Source organism: Budorcas taxicolor, chromosome 11, assembly GCF_023091745.1.
Source record: "Budorcas taxicolor isolate Tak-1 chromosome 11, Takin1.1, whole genome shotgun sequence".
In the NCBI taxonomy this organism is placed as follows: Eukaryota; Metazoa; Chordata; class Mammalia; order Artiodactyla; family Bovidae; genus Budorcas; species Budorcas taxicolor.
Window position 1 is genome coordinate 33,299,630 of NC_068920.1, and position 24,178 is coordinate 33,323,807.

The following is a 24,178-nucleotide window of genomic DNA, read 5'->3' on the forward strand; positions in this document are numbered from 1 at the left end:
TGTTATCCAGATAATTAATAAAAATCAACCACGCAAAACTGGGTCCCACCCTCTCCTTTTGCTCCCAGCCCACCTCCCCGGTTTTGGGGGCACAGGTCTGGGGTGGCAGGCAGGGAGTGGCTACTGCCATAGGGAGGAAATGAAAACTGGCTCAGAGAGGGAAAGCCTCAAAAGAAAAGAGAAATAAATTAAAAGCCCTCCCCATCCCCTCCAGCCAGGGTTCAGGTCCTTTCCCCAGCTCCCCAGGGGGAAGTGGGTGCAGCACCTGTTAGCTGCTTCTTCCCCCTGTGCCCGGCTAGGATGACATAGGAGGGCTGCAGGGCGCTGGGGGGCCAGGACCACTGAACAACTGTACCCAGGGGATGGGTGGAAGCAGAAATGTGGCATCCAAGAGTGTGCTCAAGCCCGGGCACCTGGGCAAGGGCAGGGATGAGACCTCTGGGTGAGGAGTCCAGCCTCCACTGACAGGAGGCTCCACGGAAAGAAGGGAGAAGGTGCTGAGGAATGTTCCCAGGGTGAGCCTGGGAGAAGTATTCCACGCATCAGCTTCCAGCCACAGCGTGAGGAGTGTCCTCACCAACGGATGAGTCCACTGTGTCCGTGGACGTGGGAGTGAGGAATTGTTCCACAGAATGGATGAGTCCACTGGCCAACGTGAGGTGAAGTGGGAGAGAAGACCACAAAGGAAGGGGGTCCACTGGGGACAGAATGGAGTGTTCCTACCCTTGTGTAGGCTGAACCACTGAGGATGAGGGAGAGGCAACTGTCCCACAGACAAGATGGCGCAGGAGGCAGGGGTCAGAGTGGAGCCTGCACCGAGGCAACGAGTCTGTGGGGAGGGCGGCAGGGACGGGGGCAGGGAGCGGTGCTGTGACCACATTCACTTCAAAAGTCGAAGATTCCAAAGAGGAGAACAAGTGGGGAGAGGGCAAATGAGGAGCTCGGCCCGGCTTCAGGCTGGTGGGCTGGTAGGTGTGGAGAAGGTGGGGTGTGGGTAGGGGGGGAGATGAGAAGGGAGCTCAGAGCCGGGCCTCGCCCACCCCTCCGGGCTTCTTCAGATAGTCACCACCACCCCTGCCATCAGTGGAGATTTCCCGGAAAACAGTGAGCATGGAGTGCCGGACTCTGTCAGCCAGAGCTGGGACGTCGTCCGGCTTCAGCCCTTCTGTGGGCACTGGGGGCAGCACCCGGACCTGACATCGCCCTGGGAGGGGGATGAGCACCGTCAGGGCCGTCTGCTGGGACTCTGCCACCTGGGCCTGCTTGCTGAGCTCTCCTGCTGCTTGCTCCCGTCCTCCACCTTTCAGTTCCCCTCCCTCTGCCGTGGGCAACTGCCACCTGCTCACTGAGGCCTTCCTCAACCCCAGTCCAGACACCTCAGTGCCCTGCCAGCCCTTACGGTCTAGCGTTTACTGCCGGATGCTCTGACTTTGCACACACAGGCTTATCTTCCCTGCTAGACAGTAATGGCCCTTACTGGAAGGACGGAGTGTTACCGCCTAGCAGGGTACAACGCTGCTTCATAAACACGTATCGGCTGATGTGGGGTCACATTACATGATCAGGTGGACATCTCACCGTTCTGACACTGACTGAAGTTCCTGCCTCGTGGGGATATCCCTCTAGCCTCTCTCATGGCCCTTCCAGCCACCCCCAATCCCAGATCTGCGCAGAGCCCTCACCCGAAGTGAAGCGGCGCTCCTTCTTGCAGTAGAAGTCTTGATAGGAGGACATGACAATGGGCACAATGGGAACCTGAAGGTTGGGGGGGTGGGGGGGAAAGCGGTCAGCCCAGAGCTCCCTTCTGAGGCCCCCATGATGAGCCTCTGCCAAGAGAGGAAGGGATGCTGGGGACTGCGGGTCAGGAGAAGGGGAAGTCGGAATCACCTGGGCCTGCACTGCGAGGTGGAAGGCGCCACGTTTGAAGGGCAGCATGGAGCCGTTGTGGTTTCTTGTGCCCTCGGGAAAAACCCAGACCCGTACCTGGGGGAGAGAGGGGTCAAGGAAGACACACATGGAGAGGTCAGAAAATGATTATGATGCTGTCATGGGACTTCTGAGGCCTGTGGACCCTGCACATCAGTTTACAGCTGTTCTACCCTCTAAGCCCCATTTCCCCAGGGTGACTCACATCCTGTGTAAGCAGGGTCTGGGCGACCTCAGACATGACACTGATGGCATCCCCAGTGCGCTTCCGGTCAATGAAGATGACTCCTGCCAGCCAGCAGGCCAGCCCGGCAGAGCCGGCCCACAGCAGCTCCCGCTTGGCAATGGGCACACAGCGGCCTGGCAGCACCTCCATCATCCCTGGGGCAGGGGTGGGGGCGGGGTGAGGATCAGCATCACAGGAAGTGGCCCACCTCAGCCACACTGCCAGGGACCAGAGATAAAGGAAGAGGTAGCCTGGGACGGCAGGGGGAGCCCCAGAAAGTAAGGGTGACTGAAGGTCTATCACCTTGCTCCTGAGGGCAGCGGAGGGAGGGTGGAGGACACCTAGGGGAGGTGATCCCAGGGAAGGTTCCCAGTGCGGCTAGGAGAGGCTGCTCACCAAGCAGGTCGAGGGAGCTCTGGTGGTTGGAGACGACGACGTAGGGCTGTGAAGGAGGGAAGTGGTGGGCCCCTCGTACCTCCACTCGGATCCCGTACAGGTATTTGATGTGGAGTAGCATCAGACGCAAGATCCTGCAGGGGTCCCATACGGCAAGGGGTTCCAGCGGGACCCGCTGGCATACATCCGCCAGCAGGGCTCAGCTCCCCGCCACCCTGCCATCTTCCTGGGCATCTTGGCAGTCTTCTCCCCTTCCTCGTCCCTGGGCTCGCTCAGTGTCTCCTGCATACTCACTGCCCTCCCCATCCACTGCTCGCTTCCGACCCTGAGGTTCCCTCCATCACCCCAAGCCCCTGGGACCTCACTTCATGTTCTCGACGTTGCGTCCTCGCACGGCACACACAGGGATGGCGAGCACAGCCAGGAAGAGGATCCAGCCGTTGTAGAAGGCCATCTTGAAGAAGTACTTGGCACTGGGGCTGCAGAACCACAGAGTGGGCAGCAGGAGGAGCAGCAGCAGGAAGAGCAGCAGCAGCAGAGTCCCCGCCCCTGGCCACAGCTCCATTCTGGTCACCTGCAGGGGGCGGGGCGAAGGGCAGTGGGCCTGCTTCCTGGAGGTGGGGGGCGGGGTGGCAAGGTGCGAGGCGAAGGTTTGGGGGACTGTGGGGAGCATTAACACCTGTCCAGGAAGCCTCTTTAGGAGGGGGGAGTGGGGATGGGAGCTCAGGGCTGCTCTCCCACCCGTCCCTGAAAGTGCCAGATATATTCACACAAGAGACACACGACATGGACATCCACAGTTCACAGACACACGGCAATAAAGGGACATTAATAATAGCTAACACTTGCAGCCAGTAAGGCTCTTATAATGGTCTATCTCTCTGCTGTTCAATATGGTAGCCACTAGCCACATATGGCTACTGAGCACTTGAAATATGCCCTATTCTACACTGAGAGATGCTGAGAGGTATCAAATACATGTCAGATTTCAAAGATGTTGAATAAAACACAATGCAAAATATCCCATTAATAATCTTTTATATTGATTACATTCTAAAATTGTAACTTTTTGGATATTCTGGGTTCAATATACTAAGATTAATTTCATCCTGCTTTTACCTTTTTTATGTAGCTGAGAGAATTAAACATTACATACGTGGCTTACATTATAGTTCTGTTGTACAAGGCTGGTCTATATACTATGTTGCCGTTGCTGCTAAGTTGCTTCAGTTGTCTCCGACTCTTTGTGACCCTATGGACTATAGCCTGCCTCCTCTGTCCATGGGATTCTCCAAGCAAGAATACTGGAGTGGGTTGCCATGCCCTGTTCCAGGCGATCTTCCCAACACAGGGATCAAACCTAAGTCTCTTATGTCTCCTGAATTGGCAGGCGGGTTCAAGCCCATATACTATGTTAAGTCCTTAAATATGAAAATACACAATTTACATTTTAAAGGAAATAGACCCAGAGAGGTTAAAAAACTTATTTGAGGTGATATGACCCCTAAGGGTACTTCCTAGCTTAAACCTAAGCAGCTTGTGCTCCTAACCACTGGGTTATGCTGTTGTCTGTATAAACATCTGTACACATACGTACACACAGCACACAGTAGATACCATGTACGTGACAAAACACAGACAGTCTCAAGGGCTGACAGGCAAGAATAAAGGCTCTGTCACTAATGCAAACCCAGACACACACAGTCATATAAAGACCGACCTGTTCATGCACACATGCAAATTTATAATCATGACAGATAAAAGGATGGCAAAATGCATACCCAGTAAAACCCCTCTCCACCCAGGCAGGCTCCCCGCTCCCAGATCAACCCATGGACATACCTATGTCCATTAACCCTGCCTCCACAGACAGGCAAACAAATCCCACCAGCCCTCCCCCTGCTTCCAGCGACACTGGAGGCAGAGTGGTCCGGCAGGCAGTGTGCAAGGCCTCACCAAGTGGGAGGAGGAGGGCGAAAGAGTAAAAGGGTAATCGTACCACCTGCCCGGGAGAGGAAGGAGCTCAGGAGGAGGAAGCGTGGCATGCAGAATCTGTTCTCCAGGCTCTTCCTCCTTCCTCCACTCCGACCCACTGTTGGGGGCAGGGTCACAATTCACAAAAACGGCATTCAGGTAAACATCTATCGCTCACATCAAGGCCAAAGGCACTCCCTCCCACGACAGAAGGACTGTGCTCCAAGGTAAGTCCACTGCCAAGGGTGAAGGTGACAGGTGATAGGGGAAACAGGACTGCCAGCTAGGAGAGCAGGTTCTCAGCGTGGCTTCATCCTACTTTCCCCACAAGCTGGAACCAGCGTGTCTCCCCTGGACTATGTGCAACAGGCTCCTAACTCATCCTTTTCGATCCATCTTGCACACAGCAACCACAGGATGTTTCCATGACACCAATCTGAGCATATCTCTTGCCCAAAGGCCCTTCTGGACAGGCTGACTTCTGCTTACATCTTTGGCCACATCCCTACAAGAGTCTTTTTCACTCCAGCACACCGATTAACTGCAGTTCCTCAGACACACCATGATCTTTCATGCTTCTAGGCCATGACAGGCTGTTTCCTTCGGTGGGGATGTTCCTCCACCTCTTCACTTGCCTCATCCAGTTTGGTGTCACTTTTTGGAGCTCTTCCTGAACTCCTCCAGGCTCATCTTTTCATTATACTTTATCTTGATCACTGGTTCTCAAAGTGTAGAAATCCTTGGCCCTCACCCCAGATCTTCTGAAACAGGACTTTTGGGCACTGGGCCCATCAATCAGTGTTTTAACAAGCCATCTAGGTGAATCTGATGTGCATGTAAGTCTGAGGACCACTCACTTCAACACTAAACAGCATGTAGTTGCTTGAGGTCACCTATATTTCCCTTCCTAGCCTGCAGGCAGCCTGATGGCAGGAACTGTCTTACTCCCAATGCCCAGGACAGAATGAAGCAGAGAAGATGCTCAATAAACATTTGCTGGACAGATTATAAGGATGTATACATACCCACCTAGTTGTAATTAACGGGACAACACTTCTGAACATGAATCAGATACCTACCCTCTTGAGGACTATTAACTAGGAAAAGAAAAGGCACCAAGAAGGCAATGAACACACAGGCCTAACAGTAACCTACTCTGGATGCACACACACAAGACAGGGTCATGACGACGGCAGAACAACAATCGAGACAAGATGGAACACATCATCTTGCACATACATAGAGAAACATACAGAATGGGGATTAACATGCCACAAGGGAAAGATGCTGGTGTCATCAAATGCGTGCCAACAGTGCAAAGAGCGAGGGACAGTTCATGTGCTTGGCAGGGCTGACCCTGTGCTGTGCACTGAGCTCCATGGACACAGACTGTGCACAGGTGCCAGAGATAATGTGCATGAAGAGATGGGGGTCAGCAAGGGAAGGTATATGGGGGTGGCTCTTCAGCAACATGGAGGCCCAGTTATCTTCTTCTCTGATATGTGATGTTCCTTTCCTCTGCAGAACAGGAAATGTCCGAGGATTCATAAGCACAATGGAGTGCCAAGGGAGTTAATGAGCATATTGCTCACAAAATATACTGCCCCCCAAATTATGAAATACATGTCTAACCAGAAGCACGTGAGTTGTGGACACGTCACATCAGCACATCATGGAAGGGGCATGCACATGGGTGGTGTGAACCGGGGACTAAGAAAACACAGGTCGTCAACAGGCCAATCTGATCACAACCGAGTGTGTGCGAGTCAGTTAAGCCATGAGATCCCACACACGAAGGCGTCTGCATATGGCGGGACTAAACACAGCACCTGTGGGCCTGAACAAAGTAAGGTATGGTCTCTACATGCTAAAGTAAACGTGCAAATACATAACATGGGCAAGAAACACAAAACCATACAACAGAGGCAACAGATGAGAACACGCAGACGTGAACATGTCAAGACTGCATATGAGACATGGACACAAGATACGAGAGCAGGCAGTTCTGATGGAAAATAACACATCGTTTCTCCACAGCCTGTGGACAGCACTGGGCACACTGCTGGCATAGAAGCCATTAAACATGTCAAAGGCACACCCACTCAGTGTAGAAAACATGGCCCCCCACGAGGCATCTGTATGTCAGTAAGAGTCGAACACAGCACCGAAGGCCACTGAGAAACAAGAGGTCCTGTGCCTACACAGAAACAGAGGTGTCTGAGGGCATTCCTAGGAAGCCAATTCTGCTGGGGAAAGGAGGGCAGTAAACTGCCTTCTGACTGCCACAACCCCCCAAGAGTTATGTGGGGCTAAACGGCACAAAAAGGAACTGGGAAGGTGAAGGGAATTTCCTCTCCAAGATCCCCTGTCCACACCCCCATTCACAGGGTGTCCATTTCTCCTCCCTCTTGTGTCTCTTCCATTCTTCCCCCCTCTCAGGCCCCCTCTCCTTTCCCCAGCAACCCTCTCCCCAGTCGGCCCTTATCCTTTTCCCATCAACCCTCTCCCCAAGCCCGCCCTCCCAGACCCCATCTCTCCCCCATCCCCTCCTCCACGTCCCTTTTAGCACCCTCCTCCCTCCTCCTCCCATCCCTTTCCTGCCCCCACCTCAGTGGGGTGGGGGGCCTGGGGGGCTGGCCCCCTCCCCAGCCAGGCTGCCGCAGCGGTGGTGGCGGGTGGCTGTGTCTCTGCCTCAGTCGGGGTGTCGGTGCCAAGGGGGCGACAGGATTTGGGGGTGTCCTAGCCCCGGCCGAAGGAGGGGAGGTGAGAGTGGGAGGCCGGGCCCATAGCGGTAGAATGATGGGGGGGTTGTCCCCTTAGCTCCCTCCCTCCCTCCCTCCCTTCCTGCTGTCTCTCTGAGGGCTGGGGCTGCTGCTGCCGCCGCTATCCCTCGCCACCCCTCCCCACGCCCGCTCATTTCCGGGGCTGGCCAGGAAGTAGGGGGCGGTGATGGGCGCCCTGTTTTGCCAATCGCCTCCCGGGGACCCTGTTATCGCCTCCCCACATCGTTCAGTTTTTGCCTAGCTCCGCCCCACGAGGGCTCAGCAGGTCTCTGCTTAGGGCTCTCTGGCCTTCTCTGATTCCAGCTGCATCTTTTTTCCTCCAACTTCCTTTCGGCACACATGGCTTGTGTGTCCCTTGCTGGTGTATTCCTTCTCATTCTCCATCAGTTCTCCTCATATTGTTAATTGGCTTCTTTTTTTTCTCAACTCCCACATCTGCTGCTTATTCCATCCAACTCCAACCCTTTTCCAGCTCCCTCCTCCTGTTCCCCATTCAAGTTCAAATATTTACCAAGCACCTACTATATGCCAAGCACTGGGTTCTTCACGTCTCTTCTTTTTCTCTCCAGGGCTCGACGGAGACGAGATGTCACCCCACCTCACCTTCCAACCCTCATCTGATCTCTGCCCTTTGTCCCTGCCACTATCTCCTAGCAGTCCAGCTCCCTCCTCCACTGCCCGCCCCCCATCCTGGTCTTTGGGGAGAAGGGAAACTCTCAGGCCCTTGTCCCTGTAGGCTGTACCTTACTTTCTTCCTTCGTATAGTCTCCTTACTTACCCACGCTGAGACTACCCGTCTCTGCAATATAGAAAAGATGTATGCTTTTCTTCCAATGGAAATTGGACATTAGGCTTAATTTCTTGAAAAAGTGAGGAAGAATGCTGTTTCCTCTGGGATGAGCATGCCTCCTTAATTTTGTAGTCATGTACCTAGCTCTCTCTCCACCATACTCCCATCATCCCCTTGTCAGGATCATCCCATCACTCTCCACTCCTATTGGGTCTCCTCTTCTCCCTCTCAATGACCTTTTCCCTAAACCTCTACACGTCGCCTGAACCTTAACCTCCTCTGCCATAGGCGACTCCTAATTTCTCATCTTTCCTCACTTGAGTCACGTGGGGCCTTTTCATCAGGATGTTGTTGAAGAACCCTCAGCTTGTGTCTGGCCTCCACCCCCAGTCACCTTTGCCCTGAAAAGGATGTAAAGAACACCGGTAACTCCAGGACTGTTACCTAGTTCTGCTCCTTGGGCTACAGTGAGGGCCACTGACTGTAGAAGAGGCCCAAACTTGTGCGAAAGGCCCAAGCTCTGAAGCAGCCTGCCTAAGTCCCAGGGGTCCAGCCCAGGAGGAAGACCCCAGTTCTGCCGGGCACAGGAGAAAGAAGGGGCGGGTCGCCTAAAAGGGGGCGGGCCTTGCCTCTTGCACCCACTCACAAAGGGAGGGGGCTAGGCCTTTTCTGCTCTTAAGATTTAAAACGGAGTCGAGGTCAACTCGTTCTACTATGTGCCACGTTAAAAAGGGGATGGGTCTTCAGTTCAGTTCTGCTCTGTAAATCACCTAAAGAGGGGCGGGCTGAGTCGTCCAGCCGAGGGAGATGGGTTAACACCAGCGCTGCAGATCGATGTTCGCACCATCCAAACGTCGGGCTAATCCTAGTCCTGCTCCCTTCTTCACTAAGAGGGAGGGGCGGACCCAAGTTCTGCTCTCTACGTCACCGAAGGAGGCCGAAGCCATTTTGAACCCTGCGACCCTAGTATTTGTCCTCTTTTCCGAGCTCGTCGCCGTCTTTCCCGATCTCCGCCAATCAGGAGCGAAAAAAGGGGTCCAATCAGTCGAGAGAGACCTCAGTCGGAGGACCCGGATGAGGACGAGCCGAGGCCTTTGAACCTCAAACCCCGCCAATTGTAGAGCAGTCACCATGGCGACAGTATAGCGGTGAAGGGGTGGGACTAGAGAAGGCTCAATCCTCATAGGATTGGCCCACCTCGTCCCTGCCTGATGCGCACGCGCACTTTACCTAGCTACCATTTTCTGTCGAGTTGTAGCCAATCAGTTGCTTCGGAGCCAAACGCTCCAAAGTCCAATAGGAATCTGGATATTCTCTGAAAGAGGAAGTAAAAGAAAGACTGGGGCTTGTAGTGGGCGAGGTCTAAGCAGTCTTGAGCCAATTGCTTCTGGCCTTTGGTTATGATTGGCAGTTACTCAGACGAATAAAGCCCGCCCTAGCTGGGTGACAGGACGTATGGAGTTGTTACCAATCCCGTGGCATTGCAGACTAACTGTGACTGTGTCGGCCAATAGTCATTGTACAAGGGCGGAGCCGCGTGATCATCTTTCCGCCCCCGCCTTTTGGACCAATCCTTCCTTCCGATTCTGTATGATTGGCAGGCACTCAGGCCAATAGTGATTAGAAAACTTTGACGCCTGCCCAAAGACCGTGGGCCGGAGGAGGTTTCTCGTTTCTCGGGGCGTCTGTATGTGTGTTTCGGGGGACTAAGGGGTACGCGGGGGACGAAAGAGTACCGGCCATGGCAGCAGCGGAGGAGGAGGACGGGGGCCCCGAAGGGCCAAACCGCGAGCGGGGCGGGGCGGGCGCGACCTTCGAATGTAATATATGTTTGGAGACTGCTCGGGAAGCTGTGGTCAGTGTGTGTGGCCACCTGTACTGGTGAGAATCTGAGAGGGGCAAAAATAAGTGGGGCTCACATCTATACTGGGGAGGTTGGGGTGGGGGGTGCCACAGTCATACGGGCAACCAGAGGGCACATTTTCGTAGGTGAGGCCTGAGGGGGCTTCTTGCGTCTTTTTGGGTATGTGTGGGTGAGAGGGTCACGTCTGTATAGAGGAGACCCGTGGAAAGTCGTAGGAACTAGGCGCCAACTAGTGTGTTAAGAAATGGGGCGCAGGAGGTGGGTACCGCACATCTGTGCAGGTTAGACCCGAGCCACCTTACCTCTGGAAATTGAGGGGTCTTACTTAGCTGTACATTGGAGGAGGAAATGGCAACCGACTCCGGTATTCTTGCCTGGAGAATCCCAGGGACAGGGGAGCCTAGTGGGCTGCCATCTATGGGGTCGCACAGAGTCGGACACGACTGAAGCGACGCAGCAGCAGCAGCTGTACAGTTGGGAACGGATTAGACTGCAAGGTTAGGGGAGATCTAGAGAACGAGGGACCACATTCAGGTGAGCTGTGTCAAGGGGTGGTATGAGAAACCTCCGGACAAGAGCACGGTGGAGTAGCAGCCCCCAAAGATTAAGGAATTGTGGAAGTAAGGTCTTTATTGAGCATAGGAGATAGGAAAAGGAGTAATGGGAGAAGGTAGGTGCTGGTAAAGGGGGTTTGGTTGGGGAATGATGGCGGCAAGAATGAGACGAGGGCTGAAAGGAGCCTGCAAAGGGGTGGTTGAAGAAAACTGGAAATTAAATTGAAAAGCAGAGAAGGAAGGGGTGAGGATTTGTATATGTATGGGGTGTGGGGATTGTGGTAGGGGAGAGGAGAGAGGTGAGGGTTGAGCCTGTTGAGAATGGATGTAGCTTTGGAAGGTTAGAGAAGCAGGATGGCCAAATTGGCTGCCATGGTAGGAGTTGTGGAAAATATGAAAAGAAACAGCAGGTAATACCTGGTAACAGCAAGGTGGGACTCTGAGGTTGGGTAGGTATCTCTTTTGTGTTTGGTTTTAACTGGTTTGACCTTTCTTTTCCCCCTTGCAGTTGGCCCTGTCTTCATCAGGTGCGTACTCAGAGGAGATGAAGAGGGAAATGGGGAGGTCTGAGGAGCTGGAAGAACCCTTCTGTGTACTGGAAATCACATTTTTTCCCCCAGTGGTTGGAGACACGGCCAGAGCGGCAAGAGTGCCCAGTGTGCAAAGCTGGGATCAGCAGAGAAAACGTTGTCCCTCTTTATGGGCGAGGGAGCCAGAAACCCCAGGATCCCAGGTAAGAGAGGGGAGGTGGTACTGAAGGAAAGTGGACACTTCTATCTGGGGAGTGGGGTGTAGAAGAGGAGGGAATATTGATAGTCCCTCTCCTCTTCCTCAGATTGAAAACCCCACCCCGCCCACAGGGCCAGCGACCCGCTCCAGAGAGCAGAGGGGTGAGTCTTGTCTGATTTGTTTTCCTTCCTTGCCAAAGACTTGCCCAGTTTCCCACTGACCTTCTCCGCCTCCCTAGGGATTCCAGCCATTTGGTGATACTGGGGGCTTTCACTTCTCATTTGGTGTCGGTGCTTTTCCCTTTGGCTTTTTCACCACCGTCTTCAATACCCATGAACCATTCCGTCGGGGTACAGGTAAGAGTCTGCCCTCAACTGCTACCAGCAAGTCCTCTGAATCCCCTGGCCTATGAGTGGATGCTTCTTTCACAGCTCTCTTCTCTCCCACAGGTGTGGATCTGGGACAGGGTCACCCGGCCTCCAGCTGGCAGGACTCCCTCTTCCTGTTTCTCGCCATCTTCTTCTTTTTCTGGCTGCTCAGTATTTGAGCCATGTCTCCTTCCTGCCCACCACCAGCCAGAGGAGAATCAGTATTGGGGGTCCCTGCTGACCCTTCCTTACTCCTGGACCCTCCCCACCCAAGCCCTTCATTTCTGTTGGCTAAGGCCAACCCTGGCCACTTTCCACAAGGATGTGTGGAGGAGGAGTGACATCTGTGCATAGGATAGGAGAACCTGTGCTCTGAACTGCTCCCTCAGTAGCGTCATAACTCCCAGCTCTGGGAGAGGAGGATGGACTGAAGACAGTGTCTGTCTCTCCTCTCTCCCGATCCTTTGCTTTCCACCATATTTCTTGATTTGATGTTGAAAGGTGGGCAAGGCTCCCTCTGACTCTTCTCCCATGTTCCCCTTGATTTAATTTAATTTTTCTCTCCCCAGTGTCTAATGTGGGTCCTGACTCTCAAGTGCTTCCCTCCCCTCACTACCTCCTTTATGATAAATTCAATAAACATGATGAGATGTATTCACTCTGCCTACCTTTGTCTGTCCCTCCTTCCTTTCAAGACAGGAGCATCTTCTCCCCAACTTGAGCAGATATTGGTATGGGGTGGGGAAGCATGGGGGAGAGGGCATCACACAACACACACAGCAAATGTGGCAGGTGTTTACTCATCACTTTTTGTGGGAGGCTCTGGTTGTGGAAGAAAGCTGGGGGGAGGTGGGCTAAAGATTATACAGAGAACTGGGCTGGGGCCGGAACAGACTGTGGGAAAAGAAAAGGGGCTGATGGATGGGGTCTGGCCGTGGGCTCCTCAAGGCCCTCCTGTGCTGCTCTCTGCTGCCTCAGGCTCCTCTGGCTGGTTCAGTTCCGCTCTCTCCTCCTCTTCTTCCTCCTGGTTTTCTGGGACCTTCCTGGGGAGGAGGGTTGGGGAGAATTCTACACACGCTTTCCAGCATGCCATCATTTCTTACCCCACACCTCTGCTTCCTGCCTGGAAGTTCTCAGTCTGAGGTGTCTGGCTTCCTCCACTCACCTCTCCTGTCCTTTGCGTTGCCGCCTTCGATGCCACACGATGAGCCCAGTGAGCAGGGCGACTGTCCCCAGGCATCCCAGGATCCCCAGGGTCAGGGCTAGGGTTTCCAGCCCCGGCCCTTCCACAGAGCCTGTATGGAGATGGGGATAACTGAGGGCCCAGCCCCACCACTCACAGTTCCTTTCTGGTTGACCAGCCCCTCAGTCCTGTTGAGGTCTGTCTGCTTCTCTTTGACTTTATCCAACCCCCTCACCTGCAGTCGTCCCTTCCTCGCCTGTTTCTGGAAAACAAAGAAGGGAAGGCTTCAGTTTGGAAGAGGTATTTAGTGGGAATCCCAGTGAGCCCCTTAAAGGGACAGGCTGTTCTCTTGGGTTGTGTCGGGCAGAGGAGGCCTGGGTGTGGCTGCACTGAGGGGGGCGGGGTGGCTCTTGGGGACAGTGCTAGTGTAGGGTGGGGAACTGGCGCCTGCACTGTCCCTCAGCCAGCCTCAGGGTTGGCCTGGGATTCAGAGGGAGGTCTCACCGATGATGCTGACGCTGACAGCACGGCTCTCCTGGGGCCCATGGCTGGGATGGGTGGCCACACAGCTGTACGTTCCCTGGTCCTCAGGCCCTACCTCTGGGAGGAGTAGCACGGGGCCAGGGGGAAGGGGCAGGGGCCTGCCCTGGTTGGGGAAGGAGAGACAGGAGACTATTAAACCCCTGTCCACACATCCCATACTTCTGTCCTCGCCTCCACATCCTCAGATACCCTTGTACCTCCTCGCCTGCCTCTCCATGAACCCCTTGCCCTCCAAACTGCCAATTATGTATCTTGCTACCTGCCAGCCCCCTCTCGGGTCACTCACATCCTTGATCCAGTGGATTTGAGGTGGGGGCTGGGTGGGGGCTTCACAGGTCAAGGTCACGGTACCACCAGGAGCTACTGCTCCTCCTTCTGGCTCTATCACCAACTGGACTTCCTCCAGTGGCACAGCATCTGGGGGTGGGAAGGCGATGGGGTTGAGAGTCCTACCTGTGTGTGGTCCCAGTGGCCACGGGCTGAACCCTCCCCTTCCTGAGGGTCATACATTCTGACATGTGCTCACCCCCGTTGGGGCCCTCCCCACCTCGGCGCTCACTCGAGACCCTGAGCTGGATGGGGGCCGTGTGCAGGGCTTTGCGCCGGGGAAGGCCAGGGGTGAAGCTACAGGAGAAGGTGGGGTGGAGAGCTCCTCCCCGAGCTGGGGTCAACATCAGCTCCGAATGGAGTGTGAAAAGCCCTGTCTCCGGGTGTCTCTTGGTCTCTTCCTTCATGGACACTCCTGTGGTAGGGGAAAGCAAGGTGAGACATTCCAGGGTGGGTGTGGGAGAGGGCTCAGAAAGAAGGCAGCTGGGAGGGGAGATGCTGGGACTCACCTTTGCCATCAGGAATCAGAGTTTTCCCATCCAAGAGCCAGCTAAGAGTCCCTGCAGGGTAGCCCCCCTCGGATACACATGTCCCCACCTGGGGAAAAATCAACTTCATCATCTCTGGAAATAAGAGAATCCAGTGGCTCAGATGGTAAAGGATCTGCCTGCAATGTGGGAGACCCGGGTTTGATTCCTAGGTCATGAAGATCCCCTAGAAAAGGAACTGGCAAGCCACTCCAGTATTCTTGCCCTGAGTATCCCATGGATAGAGGAGCCTGGCAGGCTACAGTCCATGGGGTCGCAAAGAGTCATACACAACTGAGTGATACACACACACACACATACACAGAGCTACAACTCCCCTCCCATCCTCAGGACCCCTTTCCACGTCTCCCCTTTTCATCCTCTACCTTATTGGGGACACCAGCCATGAGTTCAGAGGCAGGATCAACAATTTCTGGCTTCCCAGGAATCTCTGAAGGAGGGAAAATTCCTATCAGAGGCCACAGCTTTGAAGATTCTCACACCATGGGTGTGGGAATGGGGGCAGCTGAAGTCAAGTTCTCCCAGGCCAGGGCCAAAGAGTCAAGGGCTGGGGTCGAAGGCTTTTCCTTAGATGAGAGGTGGGTGGTGAAGAGGTCCTGAGAACCCTTACGATAGACTCGGACTCGGTAGTTAGACTTGGTCTCCTTTCCGCTCCGGCTCGTTGCCCGGCACCGGAAAGTCCCCTCATCCTGGATCCCAACAGCCGGCAGGAGGAGGGAGCCGTTGGGGAGGACCCGAGCCACGCTATCCCAGGGGTCTCCCTGGGGAGACAGGACCTTCCAAGCTTCTGTCCGGCCTGTGTTCTGGGGGTAGAGGAGAGGGGCCTCAACAGTGCAGACCCTTGGGGAAAGGACTGATGAAGAAGGGAGGTGGGTGAGAGGGGACGCGAATCTCACTGGTGTCCCCAGAAGTGGAGAGACAGGAGCCCCACTTACCAGTTTCCATTCCAGCTGCTGGGGTGGTTTCTTGGGGGCTCCCTTACAGTTCAGCACCAGTGGCTTCCCGATCCGGGCTGTGATGTTTTGGTCCCCTGTGACTGCCCCTGAGAGACAGCACCACGATGGAGAGCAGGGAGATAGGAGCTAGCAAGACTAGAATAGGGAGGATGAGGGAGACTGGAAAGCGGTGCCCAGGTTCCTGGAAAGCTAGGGGGGAGATTTGGGGACGGGGCGGGGTGCCTTCTGCCGGGAGGGTTGGTGGTGGGGGAGTGGCTCACCCCACAGACTGAGGACTAGCATCCAGGCTCCGACCGCTGCCCCTGCTGCCATCCTGCTTCCTTCCCAGGCTCCTGGCTCTGTCTGCCCCTTGCTGCTGTGGCCACCACCCTAGGTGGGGCTTGTACCCTCTCCCCTGCCCCCATCTCCCCCGTCCTGTCCCGTCACAGGGAATGCTAGGAATTCAAATTCAAGAGTCCTTCAGGTACTAGGAGAAACAATTGTCACCCCACCCCAGGGCACTACCAGCCTCTGGGCACAGCCACATCCATGGGGGTGGGGAGTGCATCTCCTAGGGTGTCTCACCCCTCAGGACCCCCAACCTATTCCACCAGTCCACCGAAGGCTACTGGATGACTAAGCAACGTTGCCAGGCAACAGGGTTCAGGCCTGGCTGTTTCCCAGGAGGCAGGGGTGAAACCTGGGGCCTGGGTGGTGAGGGAGACTGGAAGACCTGGGTGGGGCGGGGAGCGGGGAGCAGCTACTTAGGGTTTTGAGAAAGAAAGAAAATTTTTTCTGTGGTTTCTCATATTTTTGAAAAGAATTCTCAACTAAACCCAGGAAAAAAAGAAATTTCTTTATTTAAAACTGTGGTTGTTGTTTTTTTCTGTGAAACTACAAGTTTACAAGTGAGGAGAGAACTGCCCCCAGCCCATGCCTCCCGCCCCCAACCATCACACTCCCAACCTGCCCCCCCACCCCTCCCCGCATCCTGCCTGGATCTTTGACGGGAGGGGTTCCCCACTGTGACAGTCTTATAAACGCCTGGCCTGAGGATGTTCGAGGGGTTCAGATGGTAGGGTTCAGGGCCGAGGGTTGGGGATGGTGATTTTACCTTCCCTCATAACCTGGCTCTTTGCAGCCTCCTTCCTCTCTCCCCCAACCCTCTTGATTTTGGACTGAGAAGAGATACCTCATATCTGGGGAAACTGAGGGCAATACACACACAAACACCCCAACCCATATTTAACATATTTGGCAATAACCCCCTCCCCACTCTTCCTCCTCAAATCTGTAAATAATAGTTTTAAAAAAAGGATTTTAGAGGTGCCATTTGCTCAAAATTACTGAGTCCTGCCCTGCCCAAGGGATGTAGGAAGAGGGGGGATAGGCCGACAGAGCAAGACCGACTGCCTCCATGCTAAAGGCAGCAGAAAGCTGCCCACATGAGCAAAGGACACCTAAGTGACTTTATAAGCAAAGGAGAACACCTAAGTGATTGTGTGTGTGTGGGGGGGAGCAGGCTTGATGCCCTGCTAAATGGTACTTCCTGATGGACAGGACTGGAGCCAGGCAGGCCTATTTGTTCCCCTTTCTCTTATCATGACCCCTTTGGCTATTACCCCTAATATGGGAAAGCAAGAAACTTAAAAAAAAAACAACATTATTTATAAAAACATCTACTTCCCCAAACTAAATTAAAAATTAAGAACCACCACCACCACCACCAAAACCCCCCAAAATCAGAATTAAAAAAACTACAGATGGAACCCCGGGATAATTTTTCTTTCCTTAAAAAAAAAAAAATTCAACCCCAAAGCCCAGTCAACAATTCCCTAAAGTAGCAGAAACTCCCTCCGAGGTAGATATCTGAGTCAGACACTCTCGTCCACCGAGCGATTCTATTGGTTTAAGATGAGCTGCGTATGAGGTAATAAAAGCCGTCTGGAGGGGCAGGAGGTGGGGGGGCACAGGGGGCGTGGCCCATGTCCTCTGTCCAGAAGTCATGTCCCCATTTTTGGCATCTCTGGTTGGGCAGGGCTGGCGCCTCCACAGATCCCAGAGCAGATAAGTGGGGTGGGGGAGGGAGAGTGGGGGAGCCCACAGAGAGACAGAGAGAGAGACAGAATAGTTGCCGGTGTGTTTATGAGAGAGAAAAGAGAGGAAAGATCTGAGAAATAAGGTGTGTGTGTGTTTCTGTGAGAGAGAAAGGGGGAGAAAAAAAAGAAAGAAAAAAGGGGTAGACAGACCCCACTCTCCCCTGAGGGGACCCCATCTTCCCTGCCATGTCGTCGGCACCCCCAGCACTGACAGAATCTGGCCGGGGAGGGGACGGCCCCGCCTGGCCTTCTCTTGTCTTGTGCTTCTCCCGTGTCTGGGTCTCTTCCTCCGGATGCCTGCGTCCTCTTCAAGAGTTGCCTTGTGAGCCCCCACCCCTGTGGCCCTGAGGGGCAAGATCAGTTGGAAGTGTCCGAATGAACGCTCCCTGGTCCCTCTGTCGGGGATGTCACTGAGGACGGGGTCACAGCCTCCTGCCAGCCGCCATTTGCCTGGGAAAAAAAAGAGACAGACAGCTGGGGTGGGGCTTTGAGAAACCCAGCGCAGGGGCCAGCGCTGCCAGGGAAAAGGCACCCCACCCCCATCCTGGTGAGAGGTGAGGAGAGTGGCTTCAGGGGCTTACTCACCCTCATTTCCCGAGGGCTGTACATCTGGCCTCCTCCGAGGTTATCCCCGTAGCCCCCTGGCCCCATTGAGTGTCGGAGTGATTCCACCTGCAGGCAACAGGGGAGGACAGGACTCAGTGAGAGGCCTCAGAAAAAAAGACTTTCATATCCCAAAATAGGGAAACCGAGTTTGAAAAAGCCCTACTCAAGGTGCGATGGACCACCTGACCTGGGAGGCAGAGTAGGAATCTCCGTTGAGCCCGGGCATCCCCAGAAACATGTCACCGGATCCTGAGAGATTGAAAGAGCCGCCAGAGCCTTGGGGGAACAGAAGGGGAAGTAGGGAAGAGTGTAACAGAGCCTGTGATGGCAGATGGGAGACTCCCCACAGCTTTCAGTTTTCAGAAAGTGCCCTGGACTAGCTCCGAGGCGCACCACCATACCCAAATTATCCACAAGACAACATGGCAACACTCAGAAGGAGCGAGCTGTTTCTAAGCCTCCTCTGGCCACTTGCTGGAAGAATAGCAGAAATAACTTCACTGCAGTGGCCTTGGCCCCCTGATATCCCCACCCATCTGACCAGCTTGGTCCCTCTCACCCCAGAAGGCCCCCCGTTTCTGCTCTGATCCTGCCTAGGCAAGAAGTGGGAACAAAAGCAGGAAGCGTGCAGAAGAGCCAGCCAGGGTGGCAGTGGGATCCACCTGCGGAGGAAGGGGGTGTCGGGGAGCTGGTGCGGCTGTGGCCTCCCTGGGTGACCGACACGGCGGTCTTCACGGCATAGATGTTTGCCTCCTCTTGGAACTTTCCTATGTTTTTCTTATAGCGAATCCGCTTGTTGCCAAACCAGTTGGAGACCTGCGGGGTGGTGGGCAGAAAGCAGGGTCAGGTGGGAACCTGTTCCTCTGTCAACACCTTAGTTAGAGCTGTGTGCCCTGCAAACACCTCCCCGAGCCTCCCCGGTACCTGAGAGACAGTGATTCCGCACTTCTTGGCGAGCTCCTCCTTAGCCTCCTCACTCGGGTATGGGTTACTCAGGTGGGAGTAGAAATACTCATTCAGAACCTCCGTGGCCTGTTTGCTGAAGTTACGGCGTTTCCGTCTATAGAGGAGAGAGGGGGTGATGAGGAGGGTGCTGGTGTCCTGGCCGCACCATCCTGTTGATTCGCTTCAGAGGGCGCCACTATCTCGGAGCAGTGTTGTGCTGCGCAACACGGTGGCCCCGAGGCTTGGAGAAGAATGGGAAGGAGCTGGGTGCTGGTTGCTGGTTGGGGGCCCTGGGCCCCACCTGGCGTCCAGGAAGCGGGAACGTAGGATCATGACGGCCTCGCAGGTGCTCTGCTTGAGTTGCATCTGGATGGCGCTGAACTTCCGGTGGATGATGCTCACCATGCGCTCCATCTCCTTGGGTGCCACGGGCCGCGTGCGGCTCTGCTCCCTCAGCAGGTTCATGACGTGGGTTGTGAACTCGTTACACGCCTGCAGTGGGGGCCCCGAGGCTTGGTGAGCAGGAGCCCTTTGGCCCTGAGCATCCCCCTTAAGGGCCTCTCCCTCCACCCACTCTGGCTTCTTCTCACCTGCTCATATTTCTCCAGCTCCGAGTGGTAAATGTGGCGGATCTGGGCAAGTTTGCTGCGATAGTCCGAGTGTTCGATGGAGTTGTCAGGGGACACTCCGCCCCCGGAGGCTGCAGCTGCCGCCGCTGCAGCCGCTGAGCCACCCCCTTTCTCAGGCCCAGCCACACCCTCTGCCAGAAGCATGTTGTCCAAGCGCATCAGCTGTGGATCCACAGGCTCCTCCTCTTGGGAGCTTCGAATGCTGAGGCCTAGCGTGCAGGCGAGTGGACTTAGGGACCCAGGGACCCCACACCCCAGCTCTCAGCCCTCCTGGAGACCCAAGTCTCCAGGCGTGGGTTCCCACCCAAGCCCCCCTTAGCAATCTTCCTGACCCACACTTTCCTCAGGGCCCCAAGTTGTCACTCTTAGCCTAAGTTCCACAGGGAACAGGGTTCTGTCCCCAGAGTTGAGGAATCTGAAGAGGGAACTCACGTACCAGTTTTCTCCTTGATTTCACACAGGACGCTAAAGAGAGCAGGCTTCATGCGGTGGCAGTTTAGGGCGTGTTTCCTTGGGGAAGGGGAGAGAAAAGTTGAGAGGCTATGGAATTGCCAAGGGGGAAAGACAACCACAGGACGACACACCCACGAGGGTAAGAGAGGGGAGCTTGGGAATAGGGAGGTGGTGGGTAAATCTGTAGCAAGAAAAAGCAAGGCTGGGGGCCGAATGAAGTCTGGGGGGTTCTTAGGAAGAGTTCAGCTTCCATGCGGAGACAAGGGGAAGCTGCCTGGCTTTGGCTGGAAGGAGGGAAAGTGCCGCCAGCTAAAAGGCACCATGGCCAGGTGGGGCCTGTGGGAGACGGTCTAGAAAGGTACAGAAGAGGATGTGGGAATGACTGCAGAAATAAGGGTGACTAGGTAGATTTCAGAGGAAGACAGGAGGAGGCCGGGGAGAAGGAGGAGGAGATCAGAGTCTGAGGTGCCTGAGGGGGTGAGGGGTGCTGAGCTGAAGTGGGGAGTTCAGTATAGAGAAGTGTGAAGGGTCCTGGGACTGAGCAGGGGCGGAGGGTGCCTGAGGACCTTGGAGGCTGGGCCCTGGGTGGAGAGAGATGGTCGGAGCCCTGGGGAGGGGTCTGGAGAGCCCTCGGAAGAGGGTGGGCTGGAGAGTTAGGGGAGCAGATGGCACAGCAGGTTTTTAGTCTGGGAGTCAGAAGGGGTCTCTGGAGATGGAAGGATGTTCCAGGGGAATGTGGGGTGGTTAGGGAGAGGTGGAGGGTGAGACCACCTAGGGTTCCCCTTTTCAAAGGTTTCAGGGACTGGGGGTGAAGGGAGGTTTGAGAGGGATCACTTATCTTGGGGCTCCCGGGAGTAAGGAGAGGACAGCTGTAGTATCCTGGGGAGGGTCCTGAGTTGGGGGCTCCCAGAAGGTTCAGAGACTGTGAACGGGGCTTCTGCTGGGTCTGTGTGGGGTCCCGGGTTGGGGGCACTCACTTGGCCTGGGCCTCGTCCAGGCTCTGGTCGGTGATGGTCATTATCTGCTGCAGAATGTCCCCGATGTCTTGCTTCCCTCGGCCTCCCGGGACCCCCCCGCTACCCCCACCGGGGTCTCCGCCACCGGGAGGTTCGCCAGGGCCCCCAGGCTCCCCACCCACCAATCCAAGGCCCCCCCGGCCCCCGCCTGGAGGGGGCGGCCCCAGCAGCCGCTCGTCCATAGTTGGGGGGGGGCCCTGAGGCCCCCTCCCTGCTCCGCCCCTCCCCCCCGCCTGGTTACTTCCCCCCCAAACTCGCTGGGGCCGCTGCTCCCTCCGCCCCAACCCCCGCCCGTCTCCCCGGCTCCCGTCTCTCCCGGGGGTTCACCCCGGCCCTGAAGGGAGACCTGGGGTACCGTCTGAGCCCCCCACAGGAGACCCCGGCCCCCGGCGGCGGAGAAAATGGAGCCGGAGAGAGAGAGGAGGCCCAAGCGGGGGTGTGTGAGAGAGAGAGAGGGAGGAGGGAGGAGGGAGGAGGGGGGAGCGAGGGAGGGAGGCTGGGGGAGGGGAGCCGGGGAGGAAGAGGAGGGGAGAAGGGAGGAGGAACAGGGAGGAGCTGGGGGCGGAGAGAGACGCACAGAAACATAGGAACTGAGACCGAGTGGAGGAGGGGACGAGGGCGGAGACTAGCCCGTGGGGAAAAAGAGGGAAGGGCCCAGGGGCTGGACTTCTGTGGCCTTGAAGCGGGGGCGTGTTGGAGGGTGGGGGTCCTTCCACCCGGGTTCTGAATCCGGGATCAAGCTGATGACGACCCTGGCCGCTGGAATGCCTGGGTTCACAGACAGCTTAGTTCATATTTCTTATCCTAATGACTCCCCTCCCTGTTCTACTTAATTAAAACCAGGAGAGGGGGGCTGGGGGGGATAATTAGGGAGGTCTCCAGCCGCTGCTTAATGAGCCAGTAATTAACCAGCCAGGGAGGGGAGCTGGCCTCTGGCCAGACTCGGGAGAGCGGGCAGCCTCCGGCCTCACCTTCCTACCCTCCACCCGGCCACCCCAGACACCAGTCTTCAGTCCAGAGGGGCATCACATTTATTCATATAACCAAACATCAGACAGTTCAGAACAGCAGTGGGGAGGGAGGGTGGGCAGGGCTAAATGTCCTTTCACAGCCTGTAGGCCTGGGGCTTGGGGGTGCGGGTGATGGAGATGTGAGAATGGTCTTTATGTCTTGCCGTGCCCTCTCTTCCTTTCTTCTTATTGGGAAGGAGGGTGGAATTCCCAGGTCAAAACCTTGGGAGATTTGCCGTTCTTTTGGGAGATGGAGGACAGAACCCTGAGATCCCACCTGGTAGCTTGACTACTGGGGTTGTCCCCACAGCTCAGGACGGAGACTCTCAGGCACTCCGAGATCAGAAGAGAGGGTGAGGTGTCCCACTGAGGCTGGGATCCTCTCATAGCCTCATAACACACTTGGTTATGGCAGGAGTTATTATCCATCCTACCTTGGCTATTCCTAGGCTTTGAGACTTTCGCCCGCTCCACTTCCCAGGAAAGGTGGATGAGGGTGATGAATATTGAGATTTCTGCTGGGTCTTCCAGTCTCTGGTGCTCCTCCCCAGCAGGGGTGAGGGCATGAGTGGCGCTGCCCAGCTTTTAAGGCCCAGGAATGCAGAGGGGGTGGTGGGGGCTCAAGTCTCAGCAGGTGTGTGTGGGGGGCCGGGACCTTTGCTCCTCCATTCGACCCCCACCCTGAACTCTCAGCAGCAACTCCAAGAGCTCCTGCCCCCCTGGGGGTAGAGGAGGCTCTGACCGCTGGGCTTCCATCCGCTGGCACTGGAGGAGTAGAGGAAGAGGGGGTTGATGGTGAGGTTTTAAGAGGAGCAGGCCTTGAGAGGAGCCAGGGCTGGTGTGAGCGGCATAAAGGACACCAATGATGTGGGGATACGGAGAGTAGGACCTGGCGAGGGGGCAGATGCCTGGGGAGAAGGAGGGGTAGGACCCAAGAGAGAAAAGGGGCCAGAACCAAGAAGCCTGGGTCTTGCCTTCTGGGGGGAGGGGCAGGGGTTGTCTCACCTGGTGACTGATGATGGTGCTGTAGAGCTGTTCTCTGTCCTCAAGAGGCCGGGGCAGGGCTCGACCTAGGCTTGGGGGGTTCTTGGGGGGATGGAAGGTGGCTCTCTGCTCCTCTAGGCGGCGGGACTGGGCCTCTGCTACCAGGTCCAGAAGGAGCTCGGTCTGCAGGGAGAGCAGGGAGGCCGAGCGGGGCCCCAGGGCTGGGGAGAGGAGGCGGGGGCTCAGATCCAGAGAGGTTGGCAAAAGGAGTGGTGTGTGTGTGTGTGTTGGGGGTGTCAGGCTACCAGGGTGTGATGGGGAGTTGGAAAGGGTGGGGAGAGAGCCCCTGATGGAGTGGGCCTTGGTAATAGGATCAGGAAAGAAGTGTGTACCAGGTCAGGGAGCTCCCCAGAGCGGGGCTAGGGGTACCTGTAGGGCGAGTCCCTGGAGGAGGAGGGGACGGAGGGGCAGACCTCCAAGGCCGAGTGCTGGAGCTCGCGGGGGGCCAGCCATGCTCATCCTGATGGGGGCCCTGATGCTGAGAGACATCCGTTCCGGTCAAGTGGGGGTGGGGTGGGCAGAGGGCTAGGCCAGCAGCCCACTTCCTCTCTGTGTCTGTTCCTGCCTCAGTGTGCCCAAACCCGTCCAAGTCCCCGGCGTCCACCGTCACTCAGTCTCTGCCCCAGGTCCTCTCACCTCTCTCTCTCTCCCAGTGTCAGCCTCCCCAGCCCAGTGCCGAGCTCACCTGCTCACCATCCTCTTCTTCCTGGGGTCTCTCAGCCTCCATACCCTGGAGGGGAGAAACCGATGGGGGAGGGGGTAGCTGGGATTTGGGAGGAGGGCCGGAACTCTGAGTTCCTGAGGGGAGTAGGGGCCGAAAGGGGTGGGGGTGAGCCGGGGGCTGGATGCCTGGGTACTGAGCAGGAAGCTGGGTTCCTGGTCAGCCCCCCCACGGGCCCCGCCCATCCCTGTCAACTTCCTCCAGTTCTCTTTTCCCACCCAAACTGCTTGCTTGACTTCTCTTGCCCCAGGGGAGCAGAGAGACTGGGAAAAGCTCCTCCAGCTGCAGCAGTGGTGGGGGTTCAGAATGGGAAAGGATTTTTGGCTTTCTCGTCTCCAGAGCCTCAGTAGCCCCCTAAACCCCAGCTGTGTTCCCTCCACCCCCCTCCTCCCCTTCAGTTCTGTCAACACAGGAACTAGCTACAAAGGAAGTGGTTTCACTCTTCAGAATCCCCCCACCCCCCACCCACCCCCCACCCCCCACCCACCCCCCACCCCCAGGTGCCGTCT

At 56.0% G+C, this 24,178-nt stretch overlaps 5 protein-coding genes across 9 annotated transcripts; 1 reads left to right on the top strand and 4 right to left on the bottom strand.

Moving 5' to 3' along the window:
• Positions 1-13: 13 nt before the first annotated feature.
• AGPAT1 (1-acylglycerol-3-phosphate O-acyltransferase 1) lies at positions 14-9,033 on the bottom strand. 5 transcript variants are annotated; one of them, XM_052648014.1, is made up of 7 exons: positions 8,866-9,033; positions 2,914-3,122; positions 2,549-2,682; positions 2,132-2,307; positions 1,888-1,983; positions 1,683-1,755; positions 14-1,204 (listed from the first exon to the last, which is right to left on the bottom strand). In XM_052648014.1, exons 2-7 carry the CDS (start codon positions 3,111-3,113, stop codon positions 1,020-1,022), a joined length of 864 nt encoding a protein of 287 aa, XP_052503974.1. In that variant the 5' UTR covers positions 3,114-3,122; positions 8,866-9,033; the 3' UTR covers positions 14-1,019. The 5 variants fall into 5 exon arrangements, with proteins under 5 accessions (XP_052503974.1, XP_052503976.1, XP_052503973.1 ...); XM_052648016.1 differs by lacking the exon at positions 8,866-9,033 and adding an exon at positions 7,828-8,156; XM_052648013.1 differs by lacking the exon at positions 8,866-9,033 and adding an exon at positions 7,130-7,374.
• A 714-nt stretch (positions 9,034-9,747) lies between these two features.
• RNF5 (ring finger protein 5) lies at positions 9,748-12,269 on the top strand. Its single transcript, XM_052648804.1, has 6 exons — positions 9,748-9,976; positions 11,022-11,040; positions 11,134-11,246; positions 11,349-11,403; positions 11,481-11,598; positions 11,692-12,269. Exons 1-6 carry the CDS (start codon positions 9,837-9,839, stop codon positions 11,787-11,789), a joined length of 543 nt encoding a protein of 180 aa, XP_052504764.1. The 5' UTR covers positions 9,748-9,836; the 3' UTR covers positions 11,790-12,269.
• Positions 12,270-12,467: 198 nt separating this feature from the next.
• AGER (advanced glycosylation end-product specific receptor) lies at positions 12,468-15,479 on the bottom strand. Its single transcript, XM_052649241.1, has 11 exons — positions 15,428-15,479; positions 15,147-15,253; positions 14,822-15,014; positions 14,577-14,641; positions 14,173-14,260; positions 13,863-14,078; positions 13,623-13,753; positions 13,298-13,439; positions 13,029-13,055; positions 12,776-12,905; positions 12,468-12,653 (listed from the first exon to the last, which is right to left on the bottom strand). The coding sequence occupies exons 1-11, from the start codon at positions 15,477-15,479 to the stop codon at positions 12,554-12,556; spliced, it is 1,251 nt and encodes a 416-aa protein (XP_052505201.1). The 3' UTR covers positions 12,468-12,553.
• A 1,795-nt stretch (positions 15,480-17,274) lies between these two features.
• On the bottom strand, positions 17,275-21,091 carry PBX2 (PBX homeobox 2). The gene is made up of 9 exons (XM_052648491.1): positions 20,856-21,091; positions 19,862-19,935; positions 19,387-19,634; positions 19,098-19,288; positions 18,776-18,911; positions 18,514-18,667; positions 18,039-18,127; positions 17,831-17,917; positions 17,275-17,695 (listed from the first exon to the last, which is right to left on the bottom strand). Exons 1-9 carry the CDS (start codon positions 21,074-21,076, stop codon positions 17,603-17,605), a joined length of 1,293 nt encoding a protein of 430 aa, XP_052504451.1. The 5' UTR covers positions 21,077-21,091; the 3' UTR covers positions 17,275-17,602.
• An 828-nt stretch (positions 21,092-21,919) lies between these two features.
• Positions 21,920-23,771, bottom strand: GPSM3 (G protein signaling modulator 3). Its single transcript, XM_052648492.1, has 4 exons — positions 23,634-23,771; positions 23,318-23,420; positions 22,910-23,109; positions 21,920-22,669 (listed from the first exon to the last, which is right to left on the bottom strand). Exons 1-4 carry the CDS (start codon positions 23,673-23,675, stop codon positions 22,532-22,534), a joined length of 483 nt encoding a protein of 160 aa, XP_052504452.1. The 5' UTR covers positions 23,676-23,771; the 3' UTR covers positions 21,920-22,531.
• Positions 23,772-24,178: the final 407 nt, after the last annotated feature.